Here is a 19843-nt window from a genome sequence, read left to right as displayed (position 1 = left end):
CTAAAAATAACTAATACATTCTCCTTTGTCAAATCTATTCCCCATCTTTGGATCCCTACTTGAAAGTCTACTACACAAACATGAAATCAAGAGCGCAAACATAACTAATGCACAAAGAATAAAAGTCAATTTTTGTTATTGATCTTCTAACTATTAAACTCTAATCTTGGGTTCTGGAGTAGCGTTTTACTCAATGCAAAGTGCTTGAATGTCTCACCAGGGGTAGTTAGTGCAATCTAAGGAATATGCTTCTTACCAGTATGTAAATGTAAATGTAAATGTATAGGCATTTATATAGCGCACTACTTACCCGGAGGGTCCCAAGGCGCTTCGACCGCTGCGAAACCCTTCCTGGCTTCCCTGAGAGATGGTCCCTTAATGGGTATCTCCAGGGTGAGACCAGGCATCCCCGGCGGTCTGGTGGGGCCGTTAGTGAAGATGAGGCAAGCTAATGCCCAGAGTTGCCGAGTGTGATCGCTGATCAGAGTGGGCACCGAGGCGAGAGAATTATCGAGTCCGCTGACCCTGGTCCAGAAACCTGCCGCGCCGGAATTCGAACCCTGGTCCCGGGCCGTCCTCTGCTCTCGGGTCTGCCGCCTCTAACCAGAGGGCTGCAGAATGGGCTGCAGAATGGTACATTATGAATAGATCGCCATCTGGTGTTGGGCTCAGATGATTGCACTTGTTTTTCTCTTGGAGAAGTCTTTTGTCGTCACGAGACTGGTGACTCCTCCTTTGGGTGCTAGTGCGCATGGGCATCGGCTCCATCCTTAGATTGTTTTGCCATAGTAGGGTTAGATGGAGTAGTATGATAGAATACAGATAGAATGCCCATGTAAGTGTATCTAAATAAGATAGTGTTGGAACAGACACAGGTTTCCGGGAGGCTGGGAGGGCATGTACCACTCTGCAGCCCTCTATGCCAAGAACAGATGCATACTGGTAAGTAGCATATTCCGTTCAAGGCATATGGGCTGCAGATGGTACATTATGAATAGACTATACAGCAGTTATCTCCCTAGCGGTGGTCACCAGTGTCTGTTGCAACAGTCTGAAATAAAGTTTTTAGTACAGCTTGTCCCACTCTAGCCTGTTGTGTTGCCTGCACATCTACACAGTAGTGATTTGTGAAGGTATGCGGTGTTACCCAGGTAGCTGCTTTGCATATGTCATCTAGGGGAATGTTTCCTAAAAATGCCATAGATGCTCCTAGTTTACGTGTAGAGTGAGCTCTAGGAGGAACAGTTAATGTCCTCTTTGCTTTTAAGTAGCATATTTGTATACATTTTACAATCCACGTGGCAATGCCTGCTTTAGAGATAGGATTGCCCTTATGTGTAGGAGAAAACGGTACAAATAGTTGTTTTGTCTTTCTGAAAGTTTGTGTTCTTTCTATGTAGTACAATATCGCCCTTCTGACATCTAATGTATGTAGGGCCCTTTCTGCTACCGTCTGTGGTTTTGGAAAGAAGACTGGTAGTTCCACTGGCTGATTGATGTGGAATGCTGAAATTACTTTAGGCAAGAATTTTGGGTTTGTTCTAAGAACCACTTTATTTTGGTGTAACTGCAGAAATGGTTCTTGTATTGTAAATGCTTGCAATTCACTTACTCTTCTGAGTGAAGTAATAGCTATAAGAAAGGCCACCTTCAATGTGAGGAATTGTATTTCACACCTATGCATAGGTTCGAAAGGTGGTCCCATTAGTCTGGTAAGTATTATGTTGAGATTCCAGACTGGGGAAGGCGGTAGTCTTGGTGGAATGACTCTTTTGAGGCCTTCATGAAAGCTTTTATTGCTGGTACTTTAAACAGGGAAAGATGTTGTCTGTTTTGTAGGTACGCCGCTATAGCTGCAAGATGTACTCTAATAGAGGTGTAAGCAAGGTTACATTGCTGCAAGTGTAGTAAATAGCAGATAATCTGTTTAGTGGATGCGTCCAAAGGGTTGATGTTGTTACTGTTACAGTATACAGCAAATCTTTTCCACTTTGCTGCATAGCATGCTCTGGTGGTAGGACGTCTTGCTTGCTTAATGATTTCCATACAGTTTGGAGGCAAATCTAAGTATCCAAATTCTATTACCTCAGGAGCCAGATCGCTAGGTTCAATTATTTGGGATCTGGGTGCATTATTTATCCATGGTTCTGTGTAAGGTGCATGGGTGATAATCTCAGCTTTTGATGTGGCACCTGTGAGAGTTGCAGTAGCGTGGTGAACCACGGCTGTCTTGCCCACGTGGGTGCTACTAGTATCATTGTCATTGAATGTTGATGCAGTTTCCGAACCACTAATGGAATTAGCGGGAGAGGGGGAAAAGCGTAAGCAAATTTGTTGGACCAATTTATCCATAGCGCATTGCCCTGGGATAGGTGGTGTGGGTACCTGGATGCAAAGTTTTGGCATTGTGCTTTCTGATGAGTGGCAAAGAGATCTATCTCTGGTTGTCCCCATCTTTGGAAGAATGGCTGCAGTATTTGGTTGTGCAGTTCCCATTCGTGTATTTGTTCTGACTCTCTGCTTAGGATGTCTGCTATCTGATTTTGAACTCCTGGTAGGTGTTCGGCTAACAGATAGATCTTTTGAGGAATGGCCCATCTCCAAATGTCCTGTGCTAGTCTGGATAGTTGGAGAGAGTGTCCCCCCCCTGTTTTTTTTTAATATAATACATTGCAGTCATGTTGTCTGTTCTGATCAGGACTGCTTTGTTGAGGATTTGCATTTGAAAAGCTTTTAATGCTAGAAACACTGCTAGTAGTTCCAGATAATTGATGTGCAGTCTCTTTTGCCGTACACTCCATTTTCCCTGCACTGTATATTTCTCCATATGTGCTCCCCATCCGGTGAGCGATGCATCCGCTGTTAGTATCACTTGTGGAATCGGTTCTAGGACCGACCGCCCCTTGGAAATGTTTGTTGTGTTCCACCACTTCAGAGAGCGATGTGTGCGCTCTATAGGTGGACCTACGAAAGGAACCCCTTTGAGTTGGCTGTTGTAATGCTCCCATTGATTTAGCCGTTTCTGTGTCTTTTTTCATCTTTTCTAAAGTCTCATCTGTACCTGAGCCGAAAAGTGTTTTTTGATCAAAAGGTTGGTTCAATAAAGAGGTTTGTACTTCTTGTTTGAACCCTGAGACCCTAAGCCATGCATGTCTTCTTAACATGATACTGGTGTTGATGGATCTTGCTGCAGTGTCTGCCGCGTCTAAGGCGCACTTAATGGAAGTGTTGGTTATTTTCTTCCCTTCCTGTATAAGCTGGTCTGCCCTTTTTTGATGTTCCTTAGGGAGAAGTGTGATGAGTTTTTGTAACTCATCATAATGCGCTCTATCATAGCGTGCAAGTAGCGCTTGTGTATTAGCTATGCGCCAGCTGTTTGCTGCTTGGGAAGCTACCCTTTTGCCTGATGCATCAATTAGCTTGGACTACGTATCAGGAGGAGGAGCTTCTCCTGTAGATAATGAGTTTGCTCTTTTACGAGCGTTTGTAACTACAAGCGAGTCCACAGGTACCTGTCCTTTGATCAATATTGGTTCCTTTGGGGCTGCGTATATTTTTTTATCAATTCTTGGGTTTAATACCCTAGCCCTCACAGGGTCTTTGAATATGTCTGCTGTGTGATTGAGAAGACCCTTTAGCATAGGTAGCGTGCCTGATGTTCTTTGTGCAGCAGGTAGCGTTTCTAAAAGGAAATCCTCTATTTGAGGTTCTGTATGTAAATCTACCTTATGGTATTTTGCTGCCCTATTAATCAACTGCACAAAACCTGTATTATCATCAGGTGGTAAAGGTTTTGATGGGTATAATTCTGGGTCATTATCATCTGACCCTGCATCATAATTCTCCCATGGGTCTTCCTCATCTGGGACATTGTCGTCATCCTCATGAGGTTCTCCCTCCCCTGTATCACTGTCTACATCTGTTTGAGGTGTAGATGGTCTTGGTGTAGAAGGTGGAGGAATAGCTGGCATAGTGTGAGGAATAGGAGAAGAGGGTGTGTCTCTAAGCCGAGGAGAAAGGGGAGGAGTTGTATTTGTCCCCATTGTTCTCTTTTTAGGAAGAAGAGCTTTGTCATCTAGCTGTTCATTCTTCCTCTTTTTCGGTGATTTTGTCACCACTTTGCCAGTTTGCGGATCGATAAACAAAGTCTTTTGTTTTGGATCTGTCTGCTGCTCATGTGTCAGTACCGAAGTTCTTGGTTCCGAAAGGTGCCTTTGCTTCTGACCGTCAATGTTCTGTGTTTTCGTCACCGAGAATTTGCTCGATTCCGATTTTTTCGGTGTCGAGTAAGTCTTTGACGTCGAAGCATGTTTCGGTTTCGACATGGAATGTTTCGATGCCGAGCTTTCCTTTGTATGGAGCTTCGGTGTCGTTGTCGACCGTTTCTCGGATCCGACATGGTGGGAGGCCGAGAGTTTCGGTTTCTGTTTCGGTTTCGTTGCCGGGCCCGAGGGCGGGGCGTCAGAAATTTTCTTCGGTAGTCTGACCGGGCTCGAAGGCGGGGTCGGTACCACATGGGGTCGGTTTTTTGGTAAGGGGCCGTCGTCACTCACGGTTTGTTGAACGTCGATTTCTTCGACATCAGACTCGTCCACTTCCGACCCCGACTCGTCTTCATGTTCCTCTTCTTCTTCGAGGTGCTGGGCCTCGAACAGCTCCGGGATTAACCTCCGACTGCATTCTCGAAACCTCGTGTCTTCGGGCTCGACGGTTTCTAATCGTCGACTTGGAGGAGAATGCTGCGCAGGCTTCGCAGTCCCTGGATTCATGTTCAGGTGATAGGTAGAGGTTGCACACCTCATGTAGGTCCTTGTGTGGAACTTAGCACCACACGGTGGACATCTCTTAAATGGAGTCCTTTCCATGGACTCCGGGCTGGACTACGCCGAGAAAGGCCTCCCGGTCTCGTCGAAGAAAATGTTTATTGTTGGAGTCGAAACGCGTCGGAATGGAAATGAAATCGCGTTCGATAACAATACCGTCGAATTGGAAAGGGAATACGCGCCGAAATATCACTTTTTCTCGAAGTCGATCCGGAGCGCTTCGATCCTCATCCGAACCCGATGGCGGGAAAGAACAATCTAAGGATGGAGCTGATGCCCATGCGCACTAGCACCCAAAGGAGGAGTCACCAGTTTCGTGACGACAAAAGACTTCTCCAAGAGAAAAACAAGTGCAATCATCCGAGCCCAACACCAGATGGCGATCTGTTCATAATGTACCATCTGCAGCCTATATGCCTCGAACATACAATTTACAATTGCATATAAGTTATTATACCCAGGGCAGGGATCTTGACATTTTAGCAGGTACTCAATCATTGTTGTCTCCTAAAAGGAAGGCAATACTAACACCATGCATCCTTGTACACAAAGCATGTACAGGCTCACCTGCTAGGTTTGGATGGGGGATGGGTTATGCTGGAAAAGAAAAGGGGGATGGAAGCGGAGCAATGCAGGGTGGTGTATCAGATACAAAGTAAAAAGACAAAAACATGAACACATGGTAAGAGCCCTTTTCCAAGATCCCAGCCAAAGACTGTTTGCCATTTACTACACTTTCAGTCTGTGTACACACTATGATGAGGGCCAGCAACCTGTCCCACAAGCCCAGAACATACCCTAGCAAAAATGTGTTCAGAATTAATAACACTTTTAACTTGTATACAATACTTTGATGATTTCGCCAAATAAGCACAGATGGCGAGGGAAATATTTATTTCACCCGTTTTAGAATTATATTGGTATATCACCTCAAAGAGCATTCAATAACCAACTGAAGATGAAGACTGTGTGCTAACTTCAAGTATTGCTACATATCTCCAACCTGAGCCTGGAGATTACTGATTTTCATTTGCATCCAGATGTATTTGATGTATGATTTCAAAGAAAGGAAAATGCTACTTACCAGTATGCATCTGTTCTTGGCATGTAGAGCTGCAGAGTCCTACACTTAGCAATAGATCGCCACCTGGTGTTGGGCTCGGATGATTGCAGGTTGTTGTCTTCTTGGAAGAAGTCTTTGTAGCCACGAGATAGGTGACTCCTCCTTTGGACAATACTGCGCATGGTCATCGACTCGATCCTCAGATTGTTTTATCGCCATGATGGGAAATGATGGAGTTAGTAGAAGTAAAGAGAAAGAATCCATGCGTGTGCATCTAAGTAAGATGAGTACTGGAACGGATACAAGTCCCGAGGAGGCGGGATGGCGTGTAGGACTCTGCAGCTCTACATGCCAAGAACAGATGCTTACTGGTAAGTAGCATTTTCCGTTCGAGGCATATGAGCTGCAGATGCTACACTTAGCAAGGATTGTGCAGCAGTGTCTCCCCTAGCGGTGGCTGCTTGTATCCGTTGCAGCATACTGAAATAGTGTTTTAAGGACAGCTTGGCCCACTGCAGCTTGCTGCTTGGCTTGCACATCAACACAATAGTGTTTAGTGAAGGTGTGTATTGTAGACCATGTTGCTGCCTTGCCATAGAGGCTCCTAGTTTACGAGTAGAGTGTGCTCTAGGAGGAACTATTAGTGTACGCTTAGCTTTTTGATTGCATGTTTGAATACACTTTACAATCCATCTGGCAATTCCTCCTTTAGAGATGGGATTGCCATTGTGTGGTGGAGAGAAAGATACAAATAGTTGTTTTATCTTTCTGAAGGATTTGGTCCTGTCTGTGTAGTATAGTAGAGCTCTTCTCACATCTAAGGTGTGTAAAGCCCTTTCTGCAACAGAGTCTGTTTTCTGAAAAAAACACTGGTAACTCTACTGATTGGTTAAGGTGAAACAGAGTAATCACTTTTGGCAGGAATTTAGGATTGGGTCTAAGAACCCCTTTGTTAGGATGTATTTGAAAAAATGGTTCTTATATTGTGAATGCTTGTATTTCACTAACTCTTCTGAGAGAGGTGATGGCAACAAGGAAAGCAGTTTTCCATGTTAGGAGTTGCAGTTCACACTTATGTAACGGCTCAAAGGGGGGTCCCATGAGTCTTGTAAGGACCACATTCAGGTTCCATACTGAAGCAGGTGGTAACCTAGGTGGGATTATTCTCTTTAATCCTTCCATAAATGCTTTTATTGCAGGTACTCTAAAGAGAGATAGATGTTGTCTATTTTGTAAATACGCTGCAATTGCTGCTAGATGCAGGCGTATTGAAGAATAAGCCAAATTGGACCTTTGTATGTGTAGAAGGTAGCAAATGATATTTTGGATGGAAACATCCAGTGGATCAATGTGATTGTTGTTACAGTATATTGCAAACCGTTTCCACTTAGCAGAATAGCATGCTCTGGTAGTGGGTCTTCTAGCTTCTTTAATTATATTCATACAGTCTGGTGGTAAGTTTAAGTAACCAAACTCTAGGACTTCAGGAGCCAGATCGCCAAATTCAGTTGGCTTGGTTCTGGGTGCCTTATTTCTCCATGGTTCTGTGTTAACAGGGATGGCGTGAGCCGTAATTTCTGATGTGGAACCAGTAAGAGATCTAGTAGCGTGGTGAACGACAGCTGACATGCCCATGTGGGGGCCACTAGTATTAGTTTGAGAGACTGTTGTCTGAGCTGGAGTACTACTAGTGGAATGAGTGGGAGAGGCGGAAAAGCGTACGCAAATCTGCCTGACCAGTTCATCCATATTGCATTCCCCTCCGACCCTAGGTGTGGAAACCTGGCGGCGAAGGTTGGGCATTTTGCGTTCTCGTGGGTGGCAAACAGGTCTATTTATGGATGCCCCCACATTTGGAAGAATGGTTGAAGAACTTGTGGGTGCAACTCCCATTCGTGAATCTGTTGTGACTGGCGACTCAACAGATCTGCTATCTGGTTGTGCATTCCTGGAAGGTGTTCTACTGTCAAATGTATGTTTTGAGGGATGGCCCATCTCCAAATGTTCAGTGCAAGTTGGGACAGTCTCAGAGAGTGTGTCCCCCCTGTTTTTGTATATAATACATGGCTGTCATATTGTCCGTCCGGACTAGGACAGCTTTGGTTTGGATTTGTACTTGAAAAGTTTTGAGTGCTAGGAAAATTGCTAGCAACTCCAAATGGTTGATGTGGAACTGTTTCTGTTGATTGTTCCACTGACCTTGTGTGGTATAATGCAAGAGATGGGCTCCCCATCCTGTGAGGGATGCATCTGTCGTGAGCACTATCTGTGGAACAGGATCTAGGAACGGCCGTCCCTTTGTCAAGTTTTTGGTGTTCCACCATTGCAGAGAGTGATATGTACGGCTGTCTACCAACACCAGGTCTATGAGCTGACATTGAGCCTGATTCCACTGTTGTGCTAGACATTCCTGTAGTGGGTGCATTTGCAGTCTTGCGTGAGGAACTATAAAGATGCAAGACGCCATCATGCCTATTAATTTCATGAACACTCTGGCTTGGAGAGAGTAATGGCATTGAAAAAGGGAGACTAAGTTCTAAATACTCAGAATCCTGGCTTGACTGGGATACGCTAGAGCTACAGATGTGTTTATAGTAGCTCCTAGATATTGATGAACGTGCGAAGGCTCTAGGTGCCTCTTGGTGTAGTTTATCGTAAACCCCTAAGTTGTGCAGTGTTTGAATTGTTTGTTTTGTGTGTTGTGCACACTGGTTGAACGATTTTGCTTTCATGAGCCAGTCGTCGAGGTAGGGGAAGACATGTATTTGTTGTCTTCTAACATGTGCTGCCACTACTGCTAAGCACTTTGTAAACACTTGTGGTGCTGTTGTGACCCCGAATGGAAGGACTTTGAACTGATAGTGTTGTCCTTGTATGACAAACCTTAAATACTTCCTGTGTGCAGGATGTATTGGAACGTGAAAGTAGGCGTCCTTTAGGTCTAGTGTGGACAGAAAGTCTCCCTGTTGTAGTAGTGGGAGTATTTGTTGTAAAGTGATCATGTGAAAATTATCTGATTGTATGTAGTGGTTGAGGGGCCTGAGGTCGAGAATTGGTCTTAATGTCTCGTCCTTTTGGGGAATTAGGAAGTACAGGGAGTAAACCCCTGTTCCTGTTCCTCAAACGGAACTACTTGAATAGCATCTTTTTGTAGAAGTGCTAGAATTTTCTGTTGAAGCAGAGTTATGTGTTCTGCAGACATTGAATGCTGCCTGGGTGGTATGTTTGGGGAGGTTGCTGTGAGTTCTAGGCAGAAGCCATGTTGGACAATTTGTCTTACCCACCTGTCTGTTGTGATGGAGTTCCAGACAGGTAGGAACTGTGAAAGTCTGCCCCCCACAGGAGTGGAATGTTGAAGGGGAGGCAGAGGGAAGTCACTGTTTAGGAGTGGAAGAGGAGCGGTTGTTGTTATTACCTCTACCTCTTCCCTTGTTGTTATTGCCTCTGTATCCTCCTCTAAAGTAGCCTTTATTAGAGGAGGTTTGTGTGTGCGTTTTAAAAGATGATGTTGTATCTGCGTCGGTCTGCTTGGAGCCTCCTCTATAAGAGGAGCGGCAAAACAAACCTCTAGTTTGGTTGGATTGTAATGCCCCCATAGACTTAGCTGTGTCTGTGTCTTTCTTCATCTTTTCTAGTGTATTATCTACTTCCGGCCCGAATAATTGGTTCTGATTGAAGGACTGGTTCAGGATGGTAGTTTGTACTTCTGGTTTGAAACCTGAAATGCGTAACCATGCGTGACGCCTGAGAATAACACTAGTGTTAACTGCTCTGGATGCTGTGTCAGCTACATCTAGTGCGCATTTAATTGAGGCATTAGATATTAATTTGCCTTCCTATAAAAGCTCTGCTGCCAGATCTTTGTGTTGATCTGGTAGGTGTTCCATTAACTTTTCTAGTTGGTCGTAATGAGCCCTGTTGTAGCGTGAGAGTAAGGCTTGTGTATTTGCTATGCGCCATATGTCTGTTGCTTGTGCAGCAATTCGCTTCCCTGATGCATCAATAATCTTGGATTCTTTGTCAGGCGGGGGTGTGTCCCCAGAAGTTTGAGAATTGGCCCTTTTACTCGCATTTGACACTACCAAGGAGTCTAATGGCAGATGTCCCTTAATGTATACTAGATCAGCTGGTGCTGGTCTATACTTTTTCTCTATTCTAGGATTTAGCACCCTACACCGTACTTGATCTTTAAAAATCTCTGGAGCATGTTTAATGACTCCTTTGATCATTGGTAACATTTGGGTAGACCATTGTGACTGTTCAAAAGTGTCTAACAAGAAGTCCTCCTCAATGGCATCAGAGTGCATAGGAACCCCATGGTAAAGTGCAGCTCTGTTTAATAAATTATTAAACCCAATACTATCTGTAGGGGAAGGTTTTGTTGGGTAGTACTGAGGATCAGGGATGTCTGGTGCATTGTTTGGTGCAAAATTATATGGATCGTCATCCTTGGGATATTCTGTGTTGATATCCTCATCTAAAGGGTATGCATGTGGCTCTGGTACATCATCCCCTGCACCTAAATCATACTCCTCGTCAGTGTGGTGTGATGATGCAGGAGATTGAATAGGAGAAGTTATAGGTTCAATATATGGAGTAATAGGAGAGGAAGAAGGTGAAGGAGAGGAAGGGTGCATTGGAGAAGTTGCACAATCCTTTTTGGCAGGAACCACAGGTGTAAGTGGTGTGTCTGCTGGTCTTTTTTTATAAGGAATTGCTTCCACATGTCCAGTTTTTGGATTAATATGGACTTTTTTCTGTCTAGGATCTGGTCTAAACAGCTCTTCCTCTTCTATAATCTTCTTCGGCGTCAATTTTTTCGGTGCAGATAGAGGTTGTCTAGTGTTCTTTGCCTTAGAAGGAGTAATTGAGTCCCGTGGCAATGTTTTTGGTGCCGAAGGTTGTTTAGTCTTATCTGGGGTCTTTGGCACCGATATTGGAGGTTTCGGCGTGGAGACAGGTTTTGCTGGGCCTGTGGCGCCGGAATCTGGCATCCCCTCTTTGTTTTTGGAACCGGAAGGTTTCGGAGTCTAAGCTTTTGGGTCCGGTACGGGTTTTGGCTTTGGCACCGATGTGTCTTTTGGTACGGGTGCCGAAGTGTCCTTTTGTCTTTGGGCACCGAAGGGCGTTTTGTCTTCGGTGCCGACGAGTCGTTCGGTATCGAAGGATGTTTCGGTGCCAATGGAGGAGGTGTAATTGGCACATGGTGTTTCTTCGGTGCCGAGGCACCGGAAGGCGTATTCTCTTTCCTCGGAGCCAGGCCCGAAGGCGGGGCGTTGGAGGGTAAATTTCGGTCTCGCCTGGGCCCCATGGGCGGAGTGCTGACCGTTTCCTTTTGTTTGGGTAGTGTCTGTCGTGCAGGGGCAGATGTACTCACGGGTTGTCGAGATGGAATCGAATCGTCCGAATCCTCTGCCCCCGATATGATCTGGAGCCTCGTCCTCTGAGATATTTTCGATTGGATCTTCGTCCTCGGAGAAGTCTTCTTCGACGATCTCCTCCTCAAAGATGGCCTCCGGTGCTGGTGCTGATCCCCTCATCTCGTGTTGACGGGCCTTCCGATCCCGGATGGTCTTCTTCGATCATAAGGAGGCACAGGCTGTGCAGGTCGACTCGTCGTGTTCTGGCGAGAGACAGAGGTTGCAAACCTCGTGATGGTATCTATGAGGGAATTTTGCTCGACATACCGGGCATCTCTTGAATGGAGTTCTGTCTATGAGGCGTAGGCCGTATGGCGCCGATAGGCCCAACGGCCCGCGTCGACGCACAAGAATGTAGCTGGTGATGTCGAAAAGTCTATTTGATGTTGAAATAAGTTTATTTAAAGTTTCTCGCTTCGAAAATGAAGATAAGTCTTTTCTAGCCGGAGCGGAAAACTTTCATCCGAACCCAGTGGCGGAAAAAAACAATCAAAACAATCTGAGGATGGAGTCGATGACCATGCGCAGTATTGTCCAAGGGAGGAGTCACCTACCTTGTGACTACAAAGACTTCTTCCAAGAAGACAACAACCTGCAACCATCCGAGCCCAACACCAGGTAGCGATCTATTGCGAAGTGTAGGATCTGCAGCTCATATGCCTCGAACATGCATTTATTTTTTAAACCAGATTTAACCATGATTAACCCATGAAAATGGTGGGGTTCTCCATTTGAAACAAATACAATGTACATTAAATAAGAGCCATTTGTGGTAATAATGGGAAAGGGAAAATTTTACTTAAGCATCTGCTCGTAGCATATGGTGCAGTGGATTCACATGCTCTGCATACTTCCGTTATCTAGTGCTGGGCTCAGGCCAGATGGTGTCAGAAAAACAAAGTAACATGGAGACGATGTCCAGGCGCATTGCCAACTAAGGGAACAAGCATTTGCAATGCAATAGGTCTCGCAGTTGAAAGTGTTTAAGCTATTGCCATTGTTAATGACTTATTTATGTTACAAAAAAACAATACATAAATAAAAGGCATTGTCATTTACAATGCTAATAGCTCAAACTCTCGCAAATGTGAGACCTAGTGCATTGCAATTGCTTGTTACTAATTAGTATTATTAGTCATAGTCTAACAAGCATACCACAGTATTGTGTGTTTTGTTTTTAAGAGGGGCTCCCCAAATGTGCTGTGGGGAACTTAGGGCTGCGTTTAAGCATGAGGAGATGTGGAGTGGTCTTGCTTAGATATGTTCATGTTGGGGCGGTTGGGTGACGTCCCTGCTTGGTGGGAACAGTGTGAGCGTTTTGGCTGGTGTAAGTGGGAAGTGTTGGACGGCATGCATGGCTGTACTGGGTGCTCCGTGCACCAGCTGTTTCTGTGTTTGCATTCTTCGCACAATGCCTCTATTGTGAAACCTTCTCCGCCCCTGGTAAATATGAGGTCTGTTCTACCGGCGGTGTGTTTATTTACCCAGCCCGTGGTGCGTGTAGCAACTCATGGCTGCCTGTGCCGATGGAGAAGAGGTGTTTACTTCTTTTCTGCAGGGGGCGGCTCTGAGGTGAGGAGGGGGAGCCTGCTGCGCAGTGTGCAGCATGGGTAGGCATGAGTAGCACGTACCTGCACTCCCCGGGGCTGTGGGATCTCCCGCGGGTGGGGAGGGCTTCCCTTCGTGCCCGCACCATTCTTGGTATGCTCGGGCTGCGGGGGCGAGAGACACGGATGTGCACGGAAGTTGCAAGCGAGACACGGAAATGGGTGGCAGAAAAGTCTCACCCACAAGTTGGAACTCGTTCCTGCAGCTACGGAAATCAACATGAGAGTTTTTTAAAATGTTAATATAAATGTTTGGGAAACAGCCGTGCCAATGTGCAACGTCTCTTAGGGCTTCTCTGATGGAAACTGCAGGCACAACGGATTGGTGGGAAGACAGCCTTGCAGAGCAGGGGGGCTCGAGCGTGAGGCAAGGACACAATGCACGGATGACCAGCAAAAGACGACGGATTGGCGGACCTAAGGGAGACAGGGCGGTTACCAACCCCACTTCCAAAGAAGCCTGACCGAAAATCATCGACAATAGATCTCGCAAGCGAGCAGTGCGTGCGCTGCGTCGCAGGCGAGACCTAAAAATCACCATACCATATGACTTGAATGACTTCTTAAAAGAAACACCACGTGCAAACTTCCGAGCCCAACAGTAGATGTCAGGAGTATGCAGAGCATGTGTATCTACAGCAACATATGCTACAAACATGTATTTACTGACTGAAAGGCTTTCTTTCATGCAGACCAGACCTACTTACGTATAAAAAGCACTTTACATTTCAAAGGAACACTGAATGAATGTCTAAAGTACTGCCTTTTCAATTATTTATAGAGACAGAGGAAATTCAAGTGGGACAATGATGGGAAATGTTGATTAACACCTTTCTAGGCACAACAGAAGGATATTTCCTCCCAAGAAGGCATGCACACTACCTGCAGTAGGCTTTAGTTTCCTGCTTTGAATAGCTTCATAAGAACAAACAATTTTGTGGTATGATCGCACACAAATTTAATCAGTTGCCCAGAGTGGATTGCTAGTCAGACCCCTCCTCCTGTCCTGCCTTAGACAAGTGCAGACATTAGTACAGACTTTACGGTAGCTGGGAACTGCACTCAAGAACTGAGAGACACAGGTTTGCATGTCTCTGGGGAGCATGTCTAGGGTTCTGGGTGAGAAAGTCTTTGGCTTTATTGAAGTAAGCAATTCAAGCGATCGATTGTGTGATATATCAGTGCGTTATACTTTTCTCAACTTGATCATTTATGATAGCTGTATGGAGAAGGTCCTGGTGTATTAACAGTGTGACGACAAACACCAACCTGGCAGAAACTTTTTCCCTATGTATAGTCTGAAAATGCCAAACAAAGGGAAAGCAAACAACCAGAAAGGCCTAGACAAACACTTATTATTTTGACAAACATAGTATCAGAAGTAGAAACCCTTGTTTTATACATTTGTGGGTGAAAATAAAAAAAGAATGATAATTTCTTACTTTACAGCTTTTTTAGCGCTGAAACTATCCATTGGTTTCACAGAGTAGGAGTCACTCAGGTCAAAAAGGCTGGCATTACCAGTCTTTCCAAATGGAAGAGCGATTTTCAAGCCAATATGAGGAATCATTTTCTTCACACGTCCCAAGACAACAGAACCTTTAGCCAGGGAATTGACTCCTGCAGAAAGAAGTACTGGGTGTTACAAAAGAAAATGAACATATGCAAAAACCGACATCAAGAGGCGATGTGGTCTAATAGCTAAGCAGTGGATCTGGAACCTGGGTCCTAATCCAAAATCCAACACTTGACTGTAATTCATATATGTTTTTGGGCAAATTATTTAATCTGTATTTGCTTATGGAACCAGTTACAAAGCCTTTCATCACACTCTTTCTAGTGGCTACTCTAACCGAAGAGTCCACACCATGAAAATAACTGAGGTGCCAGAGTGGATCGAGAAATTCTCCCAGTAACCACTCTTGAGCATGGACTGGTGAAACAGTGTGGTTCCGCAGTGATCTTAGACTGCCTCTATAGTGATGGAGCTGGGCCACCCCTCCCACTGATGTCTGTTCTTAACTTCCTATTTCAGGGTCCTTAGATGTGGAACATTGTAAATAAATTGTAGGTGTCAGTTTATGCTAAATCTAACTAGGGACCTTACTAACATGTGCAGATATCCATTCCTCAGAAAGGGAAGAAAGAAGGGCTCTGAGGAGTCCGCAGTTAGATAGTGTGTTACCAAAGGTAATTAACTTGTAGTTCTGATGCATACTTCTATCCACAGATTCCTCCCCTTTAGAATGGATACCAAAGCAATACCTCCCAAAGGTGGAGGGTCGGAGGAGTGGACTCAAAACAGGAGGTTTTTCAGGACAGAGATGGCAAAATGACCAATTACGCAAATCTGGCTATCAAGGTAGTAGAGCTTGATGAACGTATACACAGACGCATAAGTCATAGCCTGGCAGATGTCCAGGACAGCCCCTTTCCTTGCTAATGCAGTTGTTGCAGGTTGTGCCCTGTTGAAATGTGCACATGGTTCTTCAGAGGGCTCTTTTCTGGCCATGTCATAACAATCTTAATACTAAGGATTATCCACTGGGACAGAGTCCTCTTCTGTACCTTTTTTCCTTTCTTGGTCCCAGTGAAATCCACAAAGAGCTTAGTGTCAACTGGATGGCCTTTTGTACAATCAAATTAAGAGCTCGGGCTCTTTTAGGTTCAAGCCAGTGAAACCTCTCCTTCTCTTTCAAGAGGTGTGGAGAAGCAGATAAGGATGGTAGAGTATTCAACAGTCCTGATATCAATGGAGGACATCACTTCTGGCAGGAAGGCAGCCCAAACCCTTGGCAGACATTTGTAAGGAAAGAAAGTGCTGTTCAGGAGGGTACAACAAAAGTGCCCGTAAGTTCATTCACATGGACTAATTCCCATTGCAGATGGAATGCATCTCCCAATGACTCTAGCATACAAAAGGGAACTCTAGCATACAAAAGTTTTGACACTGCATGTTCTTAACTGTAGCACACAGACATAGCAAGGGTAAGTGCCATTGTTTGAAGATACCTAGGGCCACTTCTGGCTGGAGACAATTTGTGTGGTTCTTCACATGACTCGTTCAGCTCATTGGCTCTGGTGTTCAGGGACCTTGCCAGGTGGTTGGCAATCGGAAAGATGAGCTGGTGGTCTAGCCATCTCCAAGGCACATGGCCTCGGTCTAGATTCTACTCCGTCTTGTTTGTTGCAGTACCAGTTTGAAATCTTGTTTTCCATGTGGAGCTGCATCAGAATACCTCTCTCATTTGGCAGGAAGGCTTTAAGAGCCAACTGGACAGCACACAGCTCGAAACTTCTGATATGAAGATGATGCTCCACTGTGGACCAGAAGCGACTGATCGTCACCTCTCAGAGAAGACACCTTCCCTTACCCTCACGTCAGTAGTGATGCGTCTATTACAACTATGAAGTCTGCATGGGAAAGAGAAAGTATACGTAGGCCAGTTCTCTCCTGAGCCATATCTTGAGAGATCTATATGGAGTCGGAGAGACAGCCCTGCTAGGCCAACTGAAATCTGAGGTTTCACAGTAGGGCATACATGTGCAATCTGGCCTATAGTACAAGGAGGATGCACATGGCTATGAGCCCAAGAAACCTCAGACCATCCTCACCAAGGCATCAAGGTTATATCCTGAATGTCCCAAACTTGCCACAGTGGTGAAAAGGCCTTGCCATCACTGTGGTCCAAAATGACCCTATAGAGTGAATCCTCCATATAGGCCTCAGGTGGGACACTGTTTCACTGATGAAAACTCCCAGTGAGGTCCAGTATAGGCCTGAGGCCTCTGTCCTCCTCCAGCACCAGAAAGTAGCGAGACAAGCATCCAGCGGCAGCAGCCATAAACAATGGGTGGTATGGCGTGTAGGGTCGCGTGTGAGGCCTGAGGGTGGGGGGGTATTTGTGTTGCATCTCATAGTGTCGCATCACATTGTGCCACCTCTCCTCTTCTTGCTGGGGCCTAGCAGCCCCTGGGACAGGCATTGCAGAGGAGCTGCCACTACAAGCATCCTTTTTTTCCCTCATAGTTTGACAACTATTCACTGGCACCCTTCACCAGCAAAAGGTTGATTTCCACAATTAAGAGTAAGCCTTGGTCTTCTGTCTGTTGCTGTGACATAGGAGGAATATGAGGCTAACAAGAAATGGACAGTAGGCCTCTTTAAACAATCTGTAAACCCACTGGTCTGACTGGCTGCGGGTCCACAAGGACAAATCAAAACAACTTTGAGGCCACTGTAGAAGTGAAGGAAGTAGATGAATGCTCGCCCTGCTGATGTGAATGGGTTCAATCACCACCACATCCTCTACCTCAAAAAAAGGCAGAGTTGGTTGCTGCACCAGGGGAGAAGGTTAACATTGCAGGTAAGCTAGGCCTCTGGACAAAACCCTACATTTCCTATACTGCTAGTGGATATGGCAGGCTAGTGACAAACCCCCCAAATGTGTGCTGTGGCACATAGTCTTTAAATTGGTTAGTCACCAAGTCAGGTTTTTCTCAAAACATTTCTCCAAATATTCCTCAAAGAGTATGTTGATGGGAGATACCAGGATGTCCACAAATAACACACATTCTACCATCAAACTGTTTTTCTGTGACCTAAACTGGGTCTGATAGACCGGCCTACACCCTCTGTGGTGTCCAAGCAAATGCGCAGTACATATTTTGCTGCATCTTGGCCATACTGAATCATTTGTGCAAGAGATACTATATTATCAGTATGTGTAAAGCATTACTTATCACCCAAGGGGTATTCAGAGGATGGAGTAGGTGTGAAGAGATGCCCTCAGATCTTTCGGGATGACAGAAAAGATCTCAGGAACTATGTCCCAGAAAGAATAGATGTACCTGCCCAGAAGGGACACTATATTCAAAAAGCATAAGAAAGCCAGGGTAAGCCGACTAATACATATTTTTTGACAAAGGCACTATATTATTTGATTCTTTGTCTGGTTGGTTAAAGGGGGAAGAGATCTTGAAGTTACTTTACTCAATAATGCCTACACTACTAGGATTTCAGGCCTGGGGTGTTTTGTCGGGAATTTGTCGCCGGGATACAAGTTGACTGACAGAAGAGTTGAGCATCATTTTTTACAAGGAAAGTGACTAGCGTAGTCCTTGAAGCCAGAGGGAAAGCTGGAACTAGTGTCAGTAAAAGCCCAGAAGTGGCTTCTCAGAGGGCAGGTGCCTCTGAGGGAGGACCTCCTGGCGAAGTCCAACTGGACACCCCTGCAGCCCAATGAGGCCCAAAGGCACAGCACATGGAGCCAGTAAGGTCTATGCAGCACAGTCTCATTGAAGGCTGGGTCGACAATGGGCCAAATAATTTAGGGTGCAAAAGGACCAACTGTGGAACCAGATCAGATCTGGAAGGCTCTGGAGGCGATAGGCTCCTTGAGTGTCAACCTTGGGACTTCTTGTCTGCTTTTATATGGCAAGATGAGGTGGAGTACCACTTGGATTTCTTGCGCTTTTTGCATATTTTTGATGTTGACTTACCTGAAGACTCTAAATAAGAGGAGACTTGGAGCGGATGCAGTCCTGTGAACTTCAGTGGCTCCGCAACTTGGAAGACTGTCTCAAAAGCAACCTTGTATTACGTTTGGTCACAAGAGCTGTGTGACCTCTGATGTTCAGCAATGGAGAGTTGCACCTCCCGCTCTTGGATTGCTGTCTGGTACATGAGCGAACATTCCTCTTATGAATTTGAGTCGGGACCAAAGTCCAGGCACCAAAGACCCAGATCATGTAGGTTGATAACTGACATCTACTTCATACAGTCATGGCACAGGCTGAATTCTGATGTGTTCAGGGGCAATATGTTGTCTGGTATACTCTCTGAATGTATTTTGGAGTTGTCAGAGAACTGATAACGTTCGGAGTCAAGCTGTGGATCCGCACTGAAGAGCGCAGAAAGAAAGAAACAGACGTACAGGCTAGCGACTATACACTGGCCCACTCCATCAGGGTGCTAAGAGATTGTCATAGAGCCACACTGAACCACCTCCAGAGGAGTCATTGCTGGAAGAATTTTCCAAATTTAATCGGGCACCTGGATATTCTCAAAGTGAGGAATATGCAGTTAGCAGTATCCACCAGAAACTTTTAATATGTAACAAATGTAATACAACTGTATATATGTGAAAAGAAAGATCATTGCGGCATACAAGTGTGAAAATTCCCAATTGATGTACGGTGTTATTAATTTCCACTTTATAAAGGTCATTATTTACATATATAATATAGTCGGTCCAGAACAGGTTCTGTAGTGGTGTAAGCTTAAATTATCATTGTTCGCCACCTCCGATAACAGTTTAAAAGAATAACTGACTGGTAACTAAACTTTTAGCATTCATGGTGCCTCTTTGTGCATTAAAATATCTCAAGTGGCAAAACTGGTTTCTGAAAAGTATCCATCCTGCATATGGGCCTATGTATCATCATGGGTGCAATAGCTGGAAACTGATAAACCACAGACATTTATTTTGAATAGTTTTTTCAAAAACTATATCAAGAGAATGTTAAAAAAAATTTTTTAGCTCAAGCGTTTACATGTTTCTCACAATACTGTTTTTTAGTGGAGTGTCTATAGTGTTTTTGCAAAAGCAGTTAACAACCCATTTATCGAGATGAGGCAACAAATATGTGAAGGTTTGAGAAAAGTTAAGAAGCAGAAATTAGACAATAGAAGAAGTGGGAAAAAACTAGGTAGACTGTAGAAAGAAAACCAATTCATGGATGATACATAAACGTGAAATAGACGCACAATATTTAAATTTACGGATCCATATTCATTTCTCATAATTAGCTAAAGATGCAACTCTCTCAAAATAACACTACTGGTCTTTCTCAATCACAAAATACATTCATAAATGTTTTCATAGCATTTTAGCTGGACTACATTTATGGCAAAAAAACAACAAGGTG

The 19843-nt window shown here is 44.8% G+C and overlaps 1 protein-coding gene across 4 annotated transcripts in view; it reads right to left on the bottom strand.

Moving 5' to 3' along the window:
- Positions 1 to 19843, bottom strand: part of PDCD11 (programmed cell death 11) — a 640465-nt gene that overhangs the window by 140768 nt on the left and 479854 nt on the right. For all 4 annotated transcript variants that reach the window (XM_086922722.1, XM_086922723.1, XM_086922724.1 and 1 more), the window contains exon 25: positions 14356 to 14533. In XM_086922722.1, coding sequence (XP_086778848.1) covers positions 14356 to 14533 — 178 coding nt within the window. The remainder of the gene's footprint in view (positions 1 to 14355; positions 14534 to 19843) is intronic.

Source organism: Lissotriton vulgaris, chromosome 5 (genome assembly GCF_964263255.1).
Source record: "Lissotriton vulgaris chromosome 5, aLisVul1.2, whole genome shotgun sequence".
Lineage (NCBI taxonomy): Eukaryota > Metazoa > Chordata > Amphibia > Caudata > Salamandridae > Lissotriton > Lissotriton vulgaris.
The sequence above is the reverse complement of the archived record's forward strand: the minus strand, read 5'-3'. Positions and strand labels throughout refer to the sequence as shown.